Raw genomic sequence first — 22394 nt, 5'->3', positions numbered from 1 at the left:
AAAAATTAAATAATTTTCTAAATGTATTTTAAAAATACAAATTGAAAATATATAATTGAAATATTAAGTGTGCATAAAATCTAGTATCCTACGTGTTAAAAGATACGAGGTCATACATCTTCTGTTGAAGGCAAAGTTGACAACTATTGCAGAAGAAGATCAGAAGGGTTTTGCCGGGGACCACATTGTGTCGTAGACGCAACGTAAACGGTGTTCGCTGTTACACACAAAAAGTGTAACGTAGGTCACCCTTTTTCCTTTTTCTTTTTCTGATCACGTAAAAGTGGTGTTGGAGAGTCTTTCAAACCCATACCACTGCGTTTGATTTTGTGGTGTGAAGGTGTATGTAGTCTTTGTTTGTAGAAAGATTACATTTTTGTAGCAAGATTTCTTATAAAGATTCGTATCGATCACTTCCTGTTCATGCGTTGTTTGAACATCGTCATTATCATGTTTTGACTTTCGCAGAATAACTAACTGCTTTAAAATATATTTATATTTTAGAGTCCTTAAATCTCTCGTTTAGGCTTGGTTTATGATAATTACGCATTAATGGGGAGAGCATAATCTGATATTTGACTTTTTCACCGGTGTGTTTTCTCAGATTAATTTTCACACGTCAAACTGCGAGAGGAAGTGTTCAGATATATATAGTGAGGAGAGAGATGCCGCAAACAAAAACCAAATTTCGATCATAACTCTTCCTAAACCTTAAACCTAGTCACATTCTTTCTCAAACCCCCTTCACTTTGTGTTGTCGTTTGTTCTTTACTGAAAAACATGAAGTTCTGCAAAAAATACCAGGAATACATGCAAGGCCAGGAGAAGAAGCTTCCAGGCGTAGGATTCAAGAAGCTCAAGAAAATCTTGAAGAGGTGCAGGAAAAACTCTCCATCTCAGAAACCCCTTAATGCACCCCTTGCCGCCAAAACCTGCCCTGACCAATGCCCAGGTTATCGATTTCTTTTTCCTATTTCCTTATGTTTCGAAGTTTCGATTTTTACCTCTTACAGAATGCAATCAACCGGATATAGAGGGGAATGATTGAGGGAGAACAAAAACGGCTCTTTTATCTGTTTTTCTACCCTATTAACCAATTTCCTTATATTTTAACTTTGATTGCATGATGTATTCATTTTCTTGTATCTGTCATGTGGCTAACTTGATATAAGTATTCAGTGTGCGATGGAACCTTCTTCCCTTCCCTTCTGAATGAAATGTCAGATGTAGTGGGGTGTTTTAATCAGCGTGCGCAGAAATTGTTGGAGCTGCATCTCGCTTCTGGCTTCAGAAAGTACTTTTTCTGGATCAAAGGCAGATTGCAAGGAAACCATACTGCTCTGGTTCAAGAAGGCAAAGATCTTGTCACTTATGCACTCATAAATGCCATTGCAATTAGAAAAATACTCAAGAAATATGATAAGGTATGCTTATATTTTCTGTTTCCCCCGAACAAGTAAGTTTTAACAAGGACCAAACGTAGATATGGTTTATTAGGTGCTTTTGGGGTTTTGGAGTTGGAGTAGTTCTGTTCCTATCAGAATTGGGGAGTTAGTAAATAAAGGGGTCTAAAGGTCTGATTATTATGGAAAAAAAATCTCTGATTCTGATTGAATAGAAATTTCAAAATTAAGTAATCTAATTTGAGTTTGTAAATATCCGTTTTGTATGGTAGATTGGTAAAGGTTAGTTTATGTCATCTTGGTGAAAATTTATGAGTGTTTGTTGTGTGTTATTTCTTCTACTACTGTCACTGCAGATTCATTATTCGAAGCAAGGGCAATTATTCAAGTCGCAGGTCCAGAGTATGCACAAGGAGATTCTTCAGAGTCCCTGGCTTTGTGAGCTTATGGCCTTCCACATCAATTTAAGGGAAACTAAGGTCAAGTCAAGGAAGGCACATGCTCTGTTCGATGGATGTTCTCTCACAATTAAGGATGGGAAGCCCTCCCTTACTTGTGAGCTCTTTGATTCTATCAAATTGGATGTTGACTTGACTTGTTCTATATGCTTGGTAAGTTTCTTATTATCAGTCATTGGATGAGTTTGCTTCAAATTTAATGTATCATTTGTTTTGTATTTGAATATTACTGTTGTACGCATGCAAGAAAGGTCTAGTAAAGTTAAATATCATAAATTGGAATTTTAAATTGTAGTCAAATTCTGTTGCTTCCAAAACACTGAATGCTTATCCTTCAACTATTTTATTTGTTTATGGTTTCATCTATCTCATAAATCAGTGATTTTCACTTTCCCTAATACAAAACGCAACATCAGAAAGACATGGAGTAAATTGACAATTCGGTTTAGATTCTCCAAGTGAAACATTATGTTTCCCATTGGATTTGGACAAGCATTTTCCTAGATTATTCTTCACTTATCCACTGACGATGTTCATCCTGGCTCTTGTTACAGGACACAGTGTTTGATCCAGTTTCTCTGACTTGTGGCCACATATTCTGCTATATCTGTGCTTGCTCGGCTGCATCAGTATCTATTGTTGACGGACTTAAGTCTGCAGATTCTAGAAAGAAATGTCCTCTATGCCGCGAGGTAAGCTCCTACAACTTCATTACTGTAACGGGAGTGTAAAACAAGGGAAATTTTTCATTTTAATTGATTCCATAACTTCACTAAAAAGATGTCTATAAATCATGTGAATAACTTACGATGAAATCAGGATCAAGCTCTAAAGCATTATTTGATGTTAACTTTGAACAGCATATTTTATGTGAAACTTGCTAGAGTTCAAGCACTAAAACCAGTTTTACAGTCTAATATTCAGATCTTCCAATAGGCTAAACTAAACTCAAGTTACCGTAGTTCTGAACAACTATATGGCTCTTAGGAATTGGCTACCTAAGTCATTTTATGTCTATTCTTGACTACTTACACTCAGTTCTACTATTGTTTATCGCAGGACTCTGTATATGAAGGTGCTGTTCACTTGGAAGAACTGAATATTCTGTTAGGCAGAAGGTAAATCCTACATATCCCATTATTTGGGGGCATAAAACCAGGGGAAGTAACTGGTAAAGAAAGATGGGTGTTATTAGAACATGTTTTTATATCATCTTGTTTCTGCTAAATCCTTAAACAAACATCACTGATTTGAATCCTTTTGCAGCTGTCAGGAATACTGGGAGCAGAGGCTTGAGACTGAGAGGGTGGAGAGGATTAAGCAAATAAAGGAACACTGGGATTCACAGTGTAGGGCATTCGTAGGTGTCTAAGTTGAACACAGAATTTTCATAACTTCTTTGTAGAGTATAAGGTTTGTTGTTTTAGTCTGAAATTAAAGTATGCATGTTTGATTGTTGTTATGCATGTAACATTGTGAATAAGGTGAAGCCGCCTTTAAACTGTGCATAAATTTGTTGGTGGTGGCAATGTTTTTACTTCTTGCCTGACGTATATATAGTGGTGTTCATTGTATGTATTTATCTGACTTTGAAAATGGATATAGAATATTTATATTTTTACCATGTTGCTCTTGATCGAAAAATATTGTGGATCTCCTTAAAGATATACACCTCTACATTGGAATTTCATCATCTTCTAGATATTAAGAATATTAAATTTTGAATTCATCTCATTAATTTTTTTTCTTTTATATATTTTGTTTCAACGAGACAAATCAAATCTATTGAATTTTACCTTTTTTATTAGGATAGAATATTTCAATTTTCACTAAAATATATTTAAATATAAAAAAATTGTTAATAATTTTTAAAATTCGTATTAATGAATTTTTTTAGTTAATTTTAGTGGAAGTTATGATTTGACTAACTATTTTGGCCGACATGGATTTTATTTGTTGACTATTATTTTTATTTTTTTTACTTTTTAATTGATGTTGGAAGACAACTTTTTCTAGTTGAGGTTGGCACAAAAACAATACTAGTTAATGTGGATTAAAAGTTTATACAATTAAAAAATAATCTTTTCGAGATTAATTGAGAAAATATTACTAATTTAGGGTAATAAAAAAATAATTATTTAAAAAACTCTTATAAATAACAATAAAAAAATCTCAATTGATATCAAATATAAATCAATCATTCTTATAATGTAAAATTAATGGCGTCTTAATCTAAATCTAAAAAATAATATATGTGAGTATATATATATATATATAAACCCATTTACTTTTTTATTTTTCAGTTAAGTTTTCATTAGCTTTCAATACACTATTGATCCAAACACTTTATCTTTGTTATCTTTTACTTTTTATTTTATTTTATTTTTCAGCATCTACTATGTTAGGAAAAAAATATTTATTGAGATATTAATTTCGTGCTTAATAATATTTGCTTCGACAAAAAAATTATAGTTCAATAACTATAATAGTTTTGTTAAGAGAATAAATCATTTTGTTATTAAAATATATTAATATCCAGTTTTGTATTAGTTTAAAGAAAACATAGTTTTACAACTAAAATAATTCATTAATTTTTTTTTAATAGAAAAATGATTAACCAAACTTAAAAACAGTTTAGCAATGACTGGTTTATTTCATCTGTCTTACGTTATATAGTTTGGATTAGTTCAGATTGATCTTTTCTTCTAACCTATAAACTATGAACAACCCTAATTATAGGTGATTTGATGAGATGAAACAAAAAAATGTCAGTAAGAAATGATAAGTGTTTTTGTGTGCTCAGAAGTAAAGGTGATTCATATATGCTTCATTAAAAATATATAACATTATTGGAATATTGAACCCACTCAACACATCAATTTTCTGACATTCATTGTTATGATCATTTCCTATGCATGGATAATCCTACATCGAACAAAATAAGAGGAAGACCATGTTTTATTTGTCACTGATATATGGCTGCTGGAGGCAGCCATGCAAAGGAGAAGCACCAGAGATTCTTAATTTCTTATAGTCCACTGGATCGGTTGGCATATTCTTGAACTAATGCCCCAAACAGAGATTCTCTCTGAAGCAAATTGGAGGGTTTATCAAATTCTTTCGCTCGCCCTAAACAAACACAACAACAACGACAAATTCAGGCTACTGTATGGAAAAGGCACAAGGATCATGCGGTGAGCAATCCAATGCAATGCAAACAGAGTAGTAGAATATATAGATATAGATATAGATATACCTGCGTCTACAACTAAAACTCTGTTACAGTCCATGACTGTGGGTATTCTGTGAGCAATGCTGATGATGGTGCATACTGCAAACTCCTCTCTTATGATCTTCTGAATAACACCATCAGTTTGAGAATCAACAGAAGCTGTTGCCTCATCCATAAACAAAAGTCGGCTTTTCTTAAGTATAACACGCCCTAGACAAAGCAACTGTCTTTGCCCCACACTCCAGTTCTCTCCGTTTTCCACCACTTCATTGTTCAAACACAACTTTCTCATTAGTACAAAAATTAAGAAAACTAAACAACCCAAATCAATCAGGAAAATCTCTCTCTACCTGAAGAGTCAAGTTTTTCCGGCTTAGCGGCAACAACATCTTTTAGCTGACAACGCTCCAAGCTCTACCACAACAGAGTTATTAGACTGATGGATTCAAAATCTTCAGCAGAAAAGTTGACAGATTTCAATCGGTTCGGTACTTACCTTCCATATTTCTTCATCTGTATGTTGTCCAATTGGATCAATGTTGCTTCTGACAGTTCCTTCAAAAAGCACAGGCTCCTGAGGAATGATGCCAAACCGTGATCTAAGATCGTGAAGTCCCAAGATGGATATGTCAATACCGTCAACCACTATTTTCCCTCCCGAAGGTTCCACCAGCCTAAATAATACTTGAATTAAAGTTGACTTTCCACTCCCAGTTCGACCCACAACACCAACTTTTTCACCTCCGGTAATGCTTAAAGTAATGCCTTTGAGCACCAGAGGAGTATTTGGACGATATCTGACCTGTTCACCAGAAGCTCGAGTCATCATGATAGTGTTGCACAATGCAAATTAGTAATGGAAAGCTCAAAATTAGAAACAATGCTCGGGTTAGTAGCTTAAAGCAATAAAAATCAATGAATTATTTTTCAAAAGATGTGCTTTCATATGTAAAACAATCAATTTCTTCATACTCAAGTTACCTGCAAGTCTCTGATATCTACATTGCCTTGACCGGGCCAATTTGAAGGAGGTAGGTGATCCTTGATATTCCATGCTGGTTCCGATGGAATATTTGTAAACTGCTTTATCCTCTCAACAGACACCATCTTGTTTTCGATGAAACAACTCATGTATACAGCCCAGAACAAGACAGTGTTTAAGGACAACCCATAAGAGAGAGATAAACCGACATTTTCTACATCAAGAAGAACAACCCAATCAGTTTATAATAAAATTTTGGTTGACATATATAGTATACGTGGCATGGGCGCAAGCAATGCAAGAGTACGAGGTACTATTATTTAAACTGATGTGTATGCAGAAAATAGACACAATCGTAAGAAGTACGCAATTTAAAGAAGTATCGTTGTGATCAGAGAGTGAAATTAACATAAATAGACAATAGTTTTAGAGTTTCTTTGGTGTCAATTTACCTGGCTTTATGATACTGCTGGGTAAGATGATCATGAACATGGCAGAAATGCAAAAGACAAAGCTTCCAATCAATTCTAAGCGAAATCCCAACCACTCATTACAACTATAGTTGTGGAAATCTATTCTCAAATTACCATTCACCCGTTTCAGATTTTCATCACAGAATATCTTTTGCTTTCTGAATGAACGGATTGTCATGACCCCTGCAATGCTTTCAGAGAAGTGATGAATAACTGGGGCTTTGGTGATTGAATCCATGCGAGTAAATTCCCGAGATGATGCAAGATAGTAACCCTGAAAACACATGAATCGTTTACATAAAGTACACAAGATGAATTCAATTGCAAACACAGGAATCGTTTATTGTCTGTACATTGAACCGAAAACTCTGTAAATAACTTTAAAACGGTGGAAGCTATAGTAAAAATCCACAAATTCATATTACAAGATGGAATGCATTTTCAGTTTTACACATTTGCAACCTAATAAAGGCAAAGCATTAGAGCATTAGGGTAATAAAAATCATACCCGGTACCACATATTTAACCAGACAAGAGGAATTATCAAAATCAGCGTTGGCCAAGAATTTTGACAGGTTATGATGAAGATGCCGAGCATCGATAAGTGCATGATTATAATAGCTCCCATATATAAGGGTAGAAGGACATCAAGATTGGCTTGATCAGTGGATGCCTGCAGAAGTTAAAAAAAGAAAAATAAGTCATCATAAGAGTGTGATTAACATATGAAATGTAAAAGTTTATATTGATGAAGATGTTCCTCACGGCATACTTGGCACTAAGTTCTTACCCTACTTAGAATTCTTCCAGATGGTGTGGTGTCAAAGAAAGACATGGGCGCATGCAAGATGCTATGAAGAATTTGTGTGAAGAATAATTGTGCTGTCCTTAGCCCCATGAGAGTAAAGAAGTAGGATCTTGCCACTAACAAAACACTGGAAACAACAGCAATAATTGCATAGACGTAGATGAACAGAGAAGGGTTAAACAATTTAGCACGTTCTTCTGAGGTTTCATATGCCAACCAATAATCACTTGCCATCAAAGACACTTGCCATAACAAAGACAGGACCAATACAATTGTAATGCCCCACCACCCAAACGCCTCAGTGCAATAGAGTTTATACATACGTAAGCTCACTTTTCCAGTTGCTCTCTCCTCTTCTTGGACGAGTTTAGAGCTTTTCTTGCCACACTTAGGCTTATCAATAGAATTGTTTTCACCATTGGTTCCCCTGTTAATTGAAGCTGTCTCTAGAGCCATCGTTGGTCTGTTCAGATTTTCACCTGGCATGACCATACTGTGCTCCACTAATTGCATGGAGCTCTCATGCGCAACGACGAGAGCTTTAAAATCCATTCCAGACTCTAATAGATCATCATATTTCCCTGATTCAACTATCTTACCGTCCCTCGTCACCTTTACCAAACAGATACAAAGGTATTTGAATTACTCCCCAAATCAATACGAAGAATAGAACAAATGAAGAAGCATAAACGCGTGAGGAAAAGAAACTTACTAATATACGATCCACATTACGTAAGAAATCTACTTGATGTGTTACAAGAATAGTGGTCTTGCCTCTTAGAGCTCCCCTCACGCATTCCTGTATTGAAGCCATTCCACAAACATTAAAAATCAGATTTTGCACCTAAACTAAGGAAGAACATTCAAGTAGAAATGAAAAGTTGTTTGATAAATCGTAGGATATCACCAAAAGCTTAGGGGTTAGAATCTAGACAAAGTTTTGAGTTTAACCCTCTCCAATGTTAGACCAATATCAAACTGGACTGCGTAGAATTTCTTAATGTAACAATTCATTGAATACTAGTTAAATTGTTTAAGCAACAAACTAGCACATGCTTGAGCCTGATACAATTTAGTTATGAGTAAATAAGTAAAATTACACTAAACGTAATCCAGAGTAGGACTCTAATGTTCGGAATAATCACCTTAAATATTTCAGAACCAGTATGAGCATCAACAGCACTGAAAACATCATCAAGAAGATATACATCATAGTCTTGATACACTGCCCTGGCAAGTTGTATACGCTGCTTCTGGCCTCCGCTTAGGTTGATACCACGTTCTCCAATTTCTGTCTGATCCCCATAATCCATCATTTCCAAATCTTTCTCCAAACAGCAAACCCTGATAACTTCAACATACCTCTCTCTGTCCATAGGTAAACCGAAGAGAATGTTTTCTTCAATGGTCCCATTTTGAATCCAACATGTCTGTGCAACATAAGCAACACTCCCAAAAACCCGAACCTTTGTGCAAAAATAAATTATTACATAGTCAGACTCAACTGTAAACATCCTTAAAAAAGTTCTAAATTTTGAACTAGAAATCATACCTTTCCAGAAATCTTGTGCATCTCTCCAAGAATTGATGCAAGAAGGGACGACTTTCCTGACCCTACGGTCCCAACAATTGCTGTAAGCTCACCCTTTTTAATTTTCAAATTGATATTTTTCAAGTCCTGCTGAGTATTATCATCATCCCAACTAAAATTTCCATGTATGATTTCCACGGCTGTCTGTCCACCACATCCGTCCTCTCTCTCAACTGAATCATTTGACAATTCTCCGCTCAACATGAACCTGTCTAACCTCTCCAGTGATATCCTTGCTTGTGAAAGAGATATCATAGACTGTGGGAATGTCCTAATAGGCTCCTGCAATAACCTGAACACAGCTGTTGTAGTGAACACTGTGCCTGCATCAAGTTGAACTCCCAACAAAATAGCCGTTCCAAATGTAAGAGTTGACGCCAAAAACGGTGTGCTCCACAACACAACAGTGGTGCCACAAATTGAGAACAGCAGCTTGGAGAGCCACCCATACTCCGTTTCACGGAAACCCAAAATTCTCTGATTGAAATGTTCCTCCCAGGCCTGATACTTGATCACACGCATGTAGCTAAGCATCTCATTCACAGCTTTCATTTTGGAGTCCCGGCTCACCATCAGATTTTGTTGGAACTTGTTGTTTCTTTGGTTGCCCATCACAGAATAGATAAAAACACAGAGCAGAGCAAGAAACGCGCCTATAACTGAGGCACCTAAACAATTGTAAAGCAGAACCAAGCCAATACCAATTTGGAGTGGCATCATCCACACAGCGTGTAACTGGAGCATCATGTCAGAGAGTTGCTGGGTATCCACAGCCATGTAATTCACAATTGTCCCAACTCCATGTTCCTTCCGAGAAGAGAATGATAGCTTTAACCCCTTTCTATACAAAGAGGAGATAAGAGTGGAGCGTATAAGCATCCCAAGCTTCTGAGCTTGGAAGTTGAAATGATGAGTAGCCATGACTTCAATGAACTTAGCAACGAAAAGAATCAACACGAGATAGTATCCTTCATATTCAGAGCTTCTCTTGCCTGATGTGAAATCCACAAAACTTTGTATCAGAATCGGCCCCACAAACATGACACAGAGCCTAATGATTGCAAGCACGGCATTGAGGGCTAACTCCTTCCAAAAGCACCGAAGCAAAGTCATTCTAACAGGATGCTTTGATGTCTCGTTTGAAATAGGCCATTTAGATTCAAAAATGGATGACATTCTCTCAGCTCTATGCTCCGGAGAAAGCGTTGGAATCTCATCAATCTTCAGCACGGACGTGTACCCTTTACTCAGTAAGGGGTTTATCCAAATCCAAAAAGCCTTGGATAATAGAGAAGCTGAAGCAAAACCAGTAACCTCGGATTTTCTCTCAGTACCATCATGCAACTTAGCTTTTCCATCCACAAGTGGTCGTGTTTCTTCTGTAGCCAAAACAATGCCGGTGGATCCTTTAACCGCCACAAAAAGAAGAAATAACGACAGCGGGAACGAAATGAAAGAGACCACCTCGTCCACCCCGAAGCCGAAGGCTTCATCCACGTCCCCCGAGACCAAACGTATAACCGCAGAAACAGTGAACAAAGAAATGACAAAGAAAGATACAATCCAATAAACTCGAACGGATAGAGGGTGTGCAACGACCTGAAACCTTTTCTCGTGGATGATGAAGAATGCAAGCACAGCATGTGTTATGGCTTGGACTAACCAAAACACCTCGTCAACCTGCTTCCACGGCGCCATGGCGGAACTGCTAAACGTAAGAACAGAAGCAACCGTGTAGAGTATAGTCAAAACAACCACTACAGTTATGGTTAACTTAAACCGCACAGTTATTGAGAAAACGGGTCTGTTCTTTCTGATGAATGGTCTGCTGAGGTCGGTATTGGAGCCACCATTGAAGGTGGACCTTTTCCAGAGCCTGGTGGCAGCAAACACGAAGAGAAACACGAGGAGCACGACATCAACGAAAGACAATATAGCTCTTTGAGTACAAGGTGTGAGGAAAATATATCTCAGCCATTGAAGCATAGTTGAGACAAACGTGTCCTCGGAGGTTTGTTTCACAGGGAATGCACAAAAGAGGGTTGAAGATGCAAGGGACATGCTTGTGTGTGTATACCTGGTGAAACTTCAACTTCAACTTTTCGCTCTCTGAGTCTCTCTGTTACTCCATGCACTTCTCAGAACCAGAGGTATCAATGAATTGTTATAGTAAGGTGTTGCAATGGCAAAACCATGCACACGAAATTGCACTATAAAATGATGGAGTTTTTCTTGGTAAAATAATAGCACATTAAATAACTTATATGGAAAATGAATCAGACCAAGTAATGTTTTCCATTTCTATTAGCATTTTGCATTATGAATTATTAATTGCTACTAACCATTGAGACTTATTACAGCTAAAAAATTAAAAGTATGTGAAATTTGCAGTATTTGTCTTGAAGATATAGAGCAGAACCTTACTTCCCTTCCCTTTTTGTGCATCACGCTTAGGCGAATATAGTAATCAATTAATTAATTCCTAGTTCCTGTACTTCTTCGTTGTGCTGGCTAAGGTAACAGATGCGGGGCTATCTTTTTGTCTTTCCTTTTTCAGTTATATATTTTCCAATTAGTAGTAGCTATGACAGATAAAGGTAACGTATAGTATAAATAAATAAAAACTAAAGTTTTTTAAAGTAACTTTGATTTAGAAAATGAGAAAAGAGATCAAAACTATACAATAAAATAAAAATAATATAATACATTTCAGTATATTTTAAATATTTTTATCTTGTTTAGCCACCAGACAACTTTTTAAAAAAAATTTTCTTAATCTTTTAATTTATCTTCGTGTTTGAATTCAAAGTGTTAAATTTGGTGACAGACTTTTTAATTTGGATTTAATAGAGTTGTGTATACTATGAGTAGAGTCACACAAGTTTAGTTTAGTTGAATCAATTTTAGATTGACTTGAGTCTATCCATCTTATTCTAAGTTTTGTTGAATCACCTCAAATTGAACGAGTCAAGTAAGAATGATAAGTGCGCATATGATTATTTAATTCAAGTAAAGATTTATCTCGTGTTCAACATTATGAAATTTTTATCTCACTTCAATTTGGAATGACTTATAATTAACAATTTTTTTATACAAAAAATAAATATCACAACCAAAAATATTAAAAGGATGCACATTTTTTTTTCAATGTTATAAAATAAGAAATTTTTTTATGATTGTATAAATATCAAATAAGAGTATCAAATAATAATAATTGGATAAAAGTCAAGTAATTTAGAAAAGAGAAAAAATGATCAAAAGTGTCATAAAAATTGATATTATAATTTTGTTTTAATTTATTTAAAATGGTTTATGATTTTGTTATTTATTTATTTTATTTATTTTTAAAAATATCATGATTAATTTCTATAAACGATTTTTTACTTCATATTTTGAACTCGGGAACACAATCTTCATTCTTAAGACAAACAAAGGCTCAAGTGAAGAGTAATGTATGATGTATAATACAATTTGGCAATAGTCCTAAAATTTATTTCACTTTTATTATTGTGTTTTCAACTAACAACGATGCTAGGCCAAAAAAACCAACACAAACGTAGAGGAGCATAAAGAAATTCTTAATTTCTTATAGTTCAGTGGATCGGTTGGCATATTCTTGAACTAATGCCCCAAACAGAGATTCTCTCTGAAGCAAATTGGAAGGCTTGTCATATTCTTTCGCTATCCCTGACACAGAAAAAACAACAAATTCAAGCTACTAGATGGAAAAAGCACAAGGATCATACAGTGAGCAATCCAATGCAATGCAAAGAGAGAATTAGATTATATAGATATAGATATAGGTATACCTGCGTCTACAACTAAAACTCTGTTACAGTCCATGACTGTGGGTATTCTGTGAGCAATGCTGATGATGGTGCATGCTGCAAACTCCTCTCTTATGATCTTCTGAATAACACCATCAGTTTGAGAATCAACAGAAGCTGTTGCCTCATCCATAAACAAAAGTCGGCTTTTCTTAAGTATAACACGCCCTAGACAAAGCAGCTGTCTTTGCCCCCACACTCCAGTTCTCTCCGTTTTCCACCACTTCATTGTTCAAACAGCACTTTCTCATTAGTACAAAGGTCAAGGAAACTAAGCAACCCAAATCAATCAGGAAAATGTCTCTCTACCTGAAGAGTCAAGTTTTTCAGGCTTAGCAGCAACAACATCCTTTAGCTGACAACGCTCCAAGCTCTACCACAACAGAGTTATTAGACTGATGGATTCAAAATCTTCAGCAGAAAAGTTGACAGATTTCAAATGGTTCGGTACTTACCTTCCATATTTCTTCATCTGTATGTTGTCCAATTGGATCGATGTTGCTTCTGACAGTTCCTTCAAAAAGCACAGGCTCCTGAGGAATGATGCCAAACCGTGATCTAAGATCGTGAAGTCCCAAGATGGATATGTCAATACCGTCAACCACTATTTTCCCTCCCGAAGGTTCCACCAGCCTAAATAATACTTGAATTAAAGTTGACTTTCCACTCCCAGTTCGACCCACAACACCAACTTTTTCACCTCCGGTAATGCTTAAAGTAATGCCTTTGAGCACCAGAGGAGTATTTGGACGATATCTGACCTGTTCACCAGAAGCTCAAGTCATAATGATAATGTTGCACAGTGCAAATTAGTAATGGAAAGCTCAAAATTAGAAACAATGCTCATGTTAGTAGCTTAAAGCAATAGAAATCAATGAATTATTTTTCAAAAGATGTGCTTTCGTACGTAAAACAATCAATTTCTTTATACTCAAGTTACCTGCAAGTCTTTGATATCTACATTGCCTTGACCGGGCCAATTTGAAGGAGGTAGGTGATCCTTGATATTCCATGCCGGTTCCGGTGGAATATTTGTAAACTGCTTTATCCTCTCGACAGACACCATCTTGTTTTCGATGAAACAACTCATGAATACAGCCCAGAACAAGACACCGTTTAAGGACAACCCATAAGAAAGAGATAATCCAACATTTTCTACATCAACCAAACCACCCAGTCAGTTTCATTATTTTAATAAAATTGACAACCGCAGAAATACCACTCTTAGAAAAAACGAGAGTTACTCTTGGACAACCGACACAATCATATGAACTGATGATTAATTTAAAGAAGCAATATTGTAGTGACATTGCATAACTAATGTCAATTGAAATTTAGATTAGATTTCCTTCGGAGTCGGTTTACCTGGCTTTATGATACTACTGGGTAAAATGATCATGAACAATGCAGAAATGCAAAAGACAAAGCTTCCAAGCAACTCTAAGCGCACTCCCAACCACACATTGCAGCTATAGTTGTGGAAATCCATACATAAATTAGCATTCACCCGTTTGAGATTTTCTTCACAAAAATTCTTCTGTTGTCTGAATGCACGGATTGTCATGACCCCAGCAATGCTTTCAGAGAAGTGATGAATAACTGGTGCTTTGGTAATTGAATCCAGACGAGTTAATTCACGAGATGTTGCTAGATAGTAACCCTGGAAGACCATAAATGAGATAGAAAACACAATTTGTTAACATAAAGTATACAAGATACATTTAAGTGTGAACAAATTACGCTATGATTACTGATTAATATGGATATTACTTTGTCTATACTATGAAAGCTTTTGAAAATCAGGTAATAAACTTCATACCCGATACCATATATTCAACAAAATAAGAGGGAATATCAAAAACACTGTTGGCCATGAATTTTGACAGGTGACGATGAAGATGCTGAGCACTGTAATATACATGGCAATGACAACTCCCGTGAACAAGGGGAGTAGGACATCAACATTGCTCTGATCAGAGGAAGCCTGTGGAAATTAAGAAAAAAAGTCATCATATGTGTGAGATTAAAATATGAAATGTAAAAGTTTATATCGATAAGCATAAGACTCTTGAATATGTTGAATGTCTAACACAACATACTTGGGCACCAAGGTTCTTACCCTGCTTAGAATTCTCCCAGACGGAGTAGTGTCAAAGAAAGACATAGGCGCATGCAAGATGCTACGAAGAATTTGTGTGAAGAAAATTTGTGCAGTCTTTAGACCCAAGAGTGTAAAGAAGTAAGTTCTCGTCACCACCAAGATAACCGAAACAGCGGTAATAATTGTATAAATGGACATGAAGAGAGAAGGGTTAAACAGTCCACTTTCTATTGAGGTTTCATACGCCAGCCAATAATCACTTGCCATCAAAGATCCTTGCCATAACAAAGAAAGAACAAATACTAAAGTAATTCCCCACCAGCCAAAAGCCTCAGTGCAGTAGAGTTTATAGATATGTAAGCTCACTTTGCCGGTTTCTCTTTCCTCTTCTTTGATGAGTTTAGAACTTTTCTTGCTAGACACGGCCTGTTCAAGAGAATTGTTTTCACCACTGGTTCCCTTGTAAGTAGAATTCACCGTTGAAGAGTTTGTTGGCCTGTTCAAATTTTCAGCGGGCACGACCACACTCTGCTCCACCAGTTCCATGGAGGTCTCATGAGCAACCACCAGAGCTTTAAAATCCAGTCCAGAATCAACTAGATCATTGTACTTTCCTGATTGGATTATCATGCCGTCCCTCATCACCTTTAACAAGCACATAGATAAGTTTTTGAATAACTCTCGAATCAAATTGAAGATTACAACACACACAGCATAACAGCATGAGCAAAAAAAGACTTACTAATATCTGATCCACATTATGTAGGAAATCTACTTGGTGAGTAACAAGAACAGTGGTCTTGCCTTTTAGAGCTCCCCTGACACATTCCTATATAAAAGACAAACGATAAACATTAGAAGTATCTCGAGTTTGTTTATGGAGTCGAATGAATTACGACATCCCATAAACATTTGTGTGATGGCAAGGTTGTCAGTTCAACCCACTCAATGCAAAAATTCTATGAAGGTTAATTGAACTCTTCGTGCAACAAACTAGAGCATAGTGAGTAAGATTATATTTAAACACAATGCGGAGTAGAACGCTTGAACTTTGAGAATAGCCACCTTAAATATTTCGGAACCAGTATGAGCATCAACAGCACTGAAGACATCATCGAGAAGATATACATCACAGTCTTGATAAACAGCCCTGGCAAGTTGTATACGCTGCTTTTGGCCTCCACTCAGGTTGATACCACGCTCTCCAATTTCTGTCTGATCCCCATAATCCATCATTTCCAAGTCTTTCTCCAAACAACAAACCCTGATAGCTTCATTGTACCTCTGCCTGTCCATTGGTAAACCAAAGAGAATGTTTTCTTCAATAGTTCTATTCTGAATCCAAGATGTTTGTGCAACATAAGCAACACTTCCACAAACCCGAACCTTCCAGAAATATATTATTACTGCGATCAGACTTAACTACAAATATTCTTAAATAAAATAAAATAAAAAATTTATGAATTCTGAATCAGAAAAATCATACCTTTCCGGAAATCTTACGCAACTCTCCAAGAATTGATGCGAGAAGAGAGGACTTTCCTGACCCTACAGTCCCAACAATTGCTGAAATCTCTCCCTTTTTTATCTCCAAATTGATATTTTTCAAGTCCTGCTGCGTGTTATCATCATCCCAACTAAAAGTCCCATCTATGATTTCCACTGATGTTTGTCCGCCACATCCTTCTTCTCTCTCAGTTGAATCATCCAACAATTCCCTGCTCAACATGAACTTATCTAGTCTCTCCAATGATATTAATGCTTGTGAGAGAGATATCATAGACTGTGGGAATGTCCTAATGGGCTCCTGCAATATCTTGAACACAGTTGTTGTTGTGAAGACCGTAGCAGCATCAAGTTGAACTCCCAGCAAAAGAGCCGTTCCAAACGTGAGAGTTGATATCAACAAGGGCGTGCTCCACATCACAACAATATTGCCACATATTGAGAACATCAACTTGGAGAGCCATCCATATTCAGTCTCACGGAATCCCATAATTCTCTGGTTGAAATGTTCCTCCCAGGCCTGAAACTTGATCACACGCATGTAATTAAGCGTCTCATTCACAGCTTTCATTCTCGAGTCACGATTCTTCATCACATTATACTGGAAGCGGTTGTTCCTGCGGGTACCAATCACAGCAAACACAAAAACACCAAGAAGACCAAAAAAAGCAGTGATCACTGAGGCACCAAGACAGTTGTAAAGTAGAAACATGCCAATGGCAACCTGAAGTGGCATCATCCACGCAGCATTTAACTGAAGCATCATGTCAGAGAGTTGCTGGGTATCCACAGCCATGTAATTCACAATGGTTCCTATCCCATGATCCTGCCGAGCAGAGAATGATAGTTTTAACCCCTTCTCGTACAAAGCGGGGATAAGAGCGCTCCGTATAAGCGTCCCAAGCTTCTGACATTGGAAGTTGAAATGATGAGTACTCACAACTTCGATGAACTTAGCAACGAGAAGAATCAACACAAGGTAGTACCCTTCATATTCAGAACTTCTCTTCCCTGATGTGAAATCCACAAAACTTTGAATCAGAACCGGCCCCACAAACATGACACAGAGCCTAAAGATTGCAAGCACGGCATTGAAGGCCAACTCCTTCCAAAAGCAACGGAGCAAAGTCATTCTAACCAGGTGCTTCGACTTCTCGTTTGATTTAGGCCATTTTGATTCAAAAATAGATGACATCCTCTCAGCTCTGTGCTGTGGAGAAAGCGTTGGAACATCATTAGTCTTCATTGCGGACTTGTACCCTTTACTCAACAATGGATTTATCCACATAAAAAAAGCCTTAGATAACATAGAAGCAGAAGCGAAGCCAGTAACCTCCGACTTTCCCTCACTCCGATCGTACAACCTAGTTTCCTCCTCAACAAGTTGTCGACTTTCTTCTGTCGACAAGACAATACCGGTGGATCCTTTAACCCCAATAAAAAGAAGAAATAGCGACAGAGGGAGTGAAACGAAAGAGACCACGTCATCCACCTTGAAGTCGTTGCTTTCATTCACGTCCACGATTATGACCAAACGCATAACAGCAGAAACTGTGAACAACGAAGTAATAAAGAAATTCACAACCCAATAAACACGAAGCGCAAGAGGGTGAGTAACAGCTTCAAATATTTTCTCGTGGATGATCACGAATGCAAGCACCGCATGTGTTATGGCGTGGACTGTCCAAAACACGTCGTCAACTTGCTTCCACGGCACCTTGGAGGAACTGCTAAACGCAAGAACGGTAGCAACCGTGTAAAGTATAGTCAAAACAACCTCTGCGGTTAAGGTCAGCTTGAACCGAATAGTTAAGAAAATGGATCTGCTGTTTCTGACGAGTGGTTCATTGAGGTGAGTGCCGATACCGCCATGGGAGGTGAGCCTTTTCCAGAGCTTGGTGATAGTAAACACGAAGAGAAACAAGAGGAACACGACATCGACGAAAGATAATATAGTTCTTTGAGGACACGGTGAGAGGAAGAAAAATCTCAGCCATTGAAGCATAGTTGAGATAAACATGTCACCAGAGGTTTGCTTCACGGGGAATGCACAGGAGAAGGATTTTAGCCATGTTTGAGATGAAAAGAACATGGTTGTTTCTGTCCTTGGGAAGAAAAACTTCACCGTCGACTGTGTCCACGCAGTGTCTTTGTGAAATAGACCTCAGACTAGAACCAAAGCTATGTCATAAAATATTATTTAATTATTAAACACGCATTCCGTTGGAACAATAAAAAAATGAAACCACATTACATCATCAAGAATATTGAGAATGAATAATGTTCCAGTCTTACGAGTCACAATGCCTTAACAGGGATACATAAACATGGATTACCATCAGTCACTGCTCAAAACTTTAAGGTCACTTTAAGGTCTTCTACAAGCATTTTCAACTGAGTACCTTTAGTATCGTTGGGACAGGCTTACTAACTATATAAAACGAATTGATATTACTGTCTATTTAAAACCTTAAAATCATGTATTAACAGTTTTTCACTTAGTGTTTTATCTTTTCATATTTTTAACCAATATACAACTTTGACTCACTTGAATTCACAACGGTGAGAAGAAGATAAATATCTATGAAAACCCTTATGGAGGAAAAAGATTGAAAGTTATGGTCGTGAAGTGGGAATCTACAGATAATATATTGTTTATCACCTTATTTGTAATTAACAAGGAACAGAATTCCAACTCATTGATATGAATAATTTTAACTTTTAGTAATGGATGAACAAATCTAAGTAATTTTTATATTCAATCATTTTTCTATAATCGAAAGTGAAGCTTGAGGACCATTTATGCTGGATGGTGACCAGTGGCTGCAACCTACACGGAGCGCCCTTTTTCAGCACCAACATCACGTGAAAACGAAACTTCAATTCGTATGGAAAAATAATGGAAAGCTACAAAATAAAAATACAGAAGGTGCAGCGGTGAAGGAGATTGTGTCATAAAAAGGTAGCAAAAAGGTAAACATAAACGGAAAGACCCTTGAGGTTGTATCACAAAAATAGATCCCTCAAATAAAATATAGATAATTAATAATTCTCATCTAAGGGGTATTTAATATTCGTGATGAGTGTGGGTGTATACTTTTGTTATTAAAAAAATAAAATACTTTATATTTTATTAAATTTAATTTAATTAAAATTAATTTATATGTTATTTGATTAAATTAAATTAAAATTAAATTTTAATTTATATTATATTATATATATTTTTTCTAATTTTATTTAAATTTTATTTTAAAAATTTATAAACTATATATTTTTTTAATTTTGATGAGTATACAAACAGATAAACCGTATCTGTGTCGCATCTTTTTCTCTAACCACACACATTTCCATTGTTTATCACACATTATAAAAAAAAGTAAAATAATTTTTAAAAGATGATATAAAAAACATATTATCAAATAAATGTTAAAAAAATTATATACATTAAAATATCATTTCTATTCACATAATATATAATAAATAAAATTAGAATATTTGATTAAGAAAAATACCAAAACAAAATAACAAGAGATATTAAAATAATTTTAAATTTTGTTTTTTATTCTATTTATAACTAATTATAATTGTTACATGTATTATGAAATATTAAAGAGTTATTCATGAAGATAGTTTAAAATTAATTTTTTTTTAACAAAATCTCTGGCCCCAATAAATGACATGATCAATTTTATTAAGATTTATAGAATAAAGTTAAGCTTTCATTTTATATAATATTGTAACACTTATAATATTGAAATAAATAATAGTATATTGTGAATGCCCTTACGATTAATTTAATTGTATCTCATTCATAATTATAGAGGCTTCAGATGATGAATTACTTAAATCAAGAAAATAACAAAGTGTGAATCTTGTATATTTTTTCATTTTATTTTAAATCACAATTCTATATAATCTTACTATTTTATTTCTCTTTCATTAAAGTTATTTATTTTACCCTAGTCAACACAATCAAACAAAACATAGTGTGCCCAGTTTCTTCTGCTGTGCTTTTTGGAACTATACTAATGAGCCGTTACGTTTTTTTTTTATTCTTCTCTCATCAAACTTAACAAGATATTCGAGAACAAGAAAGAAAAGTCTGGTAAAACTTAAATTACAAGTTTAGTGAAAATTTAATTTAATTTTAACTTTATTAAAGTAGTTTCATGAAAAAGGAAATTTTGGAACCTGCCAACAACAAAATACAAAATAGTTAACCTAACATTGTATTATAAAGAAATTGTAGTGAAAATATAATTTTCTTTTAAATACAAGTGTGCAATTAACTGCAAATTTTCTCAGTGGGTTGACATGTCAAAACTTCTTTCATTATTATGACAAGAAAAGATTGAAAAATATATATATTTGCTGTATTCATTTGACTTTACTCTAATGAATAATTAAAATTAAGGTATGGCTGACCATATCAATTATTTTACAGACAATCATTTTAATTTAACTTATAGTTTTTTTAATGTATTACAAAGGTTGTATTCAAATAACTAGGATTATTTTAGTTTTTAATATTTCTGTTTAGATTTAGTTTATTATTTTATTTTTAAAATGTAATTCAATTTATAAATATCTTATAATTAGTTAAATTTTGCTTAAAGTATTATCTTCAATACAATAATAATTAAAAATGTAACAGATTTGTGAGTAAAAAAGTATACTAAAAAATAGTTAAATTCTTGTTATCAAAATCTTTTATATTTGAAAAATAAAGGTAAAGCATACAAAGAACTTTTTTAGATCATTTTTTTCTTAACACATATGATAATTAAAAATGTTAAAAGTGAGTTAATTGAACATATGTATTGTTTTATTAAACTAAAATTGAGTCAATTCAATCTCCTTCATTAATAAGAACAAAAACTTGTAATTCCACTCGACCTTTAAATACTGACTTTCATTAAAAATATTTTGTTTCTTTATACAATAAAAATAAATTAACTTAACTCATCTTTTTATAACAGTTTACTATCTCACCAAACTTATGAATACATTATTTAAAATTAAAGTATCAATCTAATCTAATAATTTTGACAAACAAATAAATTAAATATTTAAATAATTGTTAACAAATATTTTTTAACGTCTTAAATCAAAATTTATATAATTAGAAATAGTAAATAATTATAATAAAATACTTATGAAAAATGATAAAAAAAAATAATAAGGAGTTGTTGGTGATGGGTTGTAGATCATTCCAATTTTAATCCAACTTGAAATATAAAATTTCAGCTTCGTGTAAGTCAAACTAAATCATAATTTTTAACTCATTTTAATATCTATGTTATAATTGTGTGAATAAGACAATATTTTATTAATTTTAAATAAATATTTGTTGTGTATTATAATATTATAATTTACTTTTGTTAAAAGTGTATTTACTTTTAATTATAGTTTTATTTATATGTAAATAATAATAACTTCATATATCACGTTTGCATATCCCACAATGAAAAACTATCTCATACTTTAATTAAATTTATTTTAGACATTCTAAAATCACTTTAACCTACATAGTTCACAATTAAACATCACGCATTATTAATTGGGTAATGATACTTTGACAAGATTTCTTTAACAACATTTTAACACAATTTATGTGTCATTATGTGTGATTGGTCCATGTTAGTGTTTATGATTATTATTATTGATTATGGAGTAATTTTGGACTAATTACATAATGACACGTAGATGATGTTAAGATGTTATCAAAAAAATGTTGTCAACCTATCATTATCCTAATTAATTTCATTAACTTTTCCAAATCAAAATAATCATAATACAAATAAATATAGTTATAAATTTTCAATCATTTCAAACAATTATTTAGAAAATGACATTTTAGAAGTGGCAGTAGTTTAAAAATAGCAAGACTTGATTATTTTAATATTAAAAGGTTTTAATATAAACAATTTTGTTATGAACATGTTTTATTATTTTAAAATACACATTCTCTAAATCTATTTTTTTAGAGTTTTCTGACTTCTCTCTTGAAATT

At 34.5% G+C, this 22394-nt stretch overlaps 3 protein-coding genes across 4 annotated transcripts; 1 reads left to right on the top strand and 2 right to left on the bottom strand.

The window, feature by feature from the left end:
* Positions 1–460: 460 nt before the first annotated feature.
* LOC124843532 (E3 ubiquitin-protein ligase NLA) lies at positions 461–3485 on the top strand. The gene is made up of 6 exons (XM_047320293.2): positions 461–952; positions 1180–1424; positions 1760–2014; positions 2416–2553; positions 2921–2979; positions 3128–3485. Exons 1-6 carry the CDS (start codon positions 781–783, stop codon positions 3231–3233), a joined length of 975 nt encoding a protein of 324 aa, XP_047176249.1. The 5' UTR covers positions 461–780; the 3' UTR covers positions 3234–3485.
* A 1164-nt stretch (positions 3486–4649) lies between these two features.
* Positions 4650–11183, bottom strand: LOC148198100 (ABC transporter C family member 4-like). Of its 2 annotated transcripts, XM_088116442.1 has the most exons (11): positions 8909–11183; positions 8502–8822; positions 8069–8155; positions 7339–7968; positions 7057–7221; positions 6528–6822; positions 6075–6289; positions 5590–5895; positions 5444–5507; positions 5118–5357; positions 4650–4990 (listed from the first exon to the last, which is right to left on the bottom strand). In XM_088116442.1, exons 1-11 carry the CDS (start codon positions 11006–11008, stop codon positions 4890–4892), a joined length of 4524 nt encoding a protein of 1507 aa, XP_087972568.1. In that variant the 5' UTR covers positions 11009–11183; the 3' UTR covers positions 4650–4889. The 2 variants fall into 2 exon arrangements, with proteins under 2 accessions (XP_087972568.1, XP_087972569.1); XM_088116443.1 differs by having other exon boundaries at positions 4650–5357.
* Positions 11184–12319: 1136 nt separating this feature from the next.
* On the bottom strand, positions 12320–18728 carry LOC124843530 (ABC transporter C family member 14-like). Its single transcript, XM_047320290.2, is given in 12 exon segments — positions 12320–12634; positions 12757–12967; positions 12969–12997; positions 13084–13147; positions 13230–13535; positions 13715–13929; positions 14140–14434; positions 14594–14758; positions 14894–15520; positions 15618–15704; positions 15941–16261; positions 16362–18728. Coding segments are annotated over 12 exon segments (4533 nt in total). The 5' UTR covers positions 18474–18728; the 3' UTR covers positions 12320–12533.
* Between the last annotated feature and the right edge of the window lie 3666 nt (positions 18729–22394).

This window comes from Vigna umbellata, chromosome 5, assembly GCF_029865625.1.
Source record: "Vigna umbellata cultivar VRB3 chromosome 5, Vumbellata_1.0, whole genome shotgun sequence".
In the NCBI taxonomy this organism is placed as follows: domain Eukaryota; kingdom Viridiplantae; phylum Streptophyta; class Magnoliopsida; order Fabales; family Fabaceae; genus Vigna; species Vigna umbellata.
This window is presented reverse-complemented; position numbering and strand designations above follow the sequence as displayed.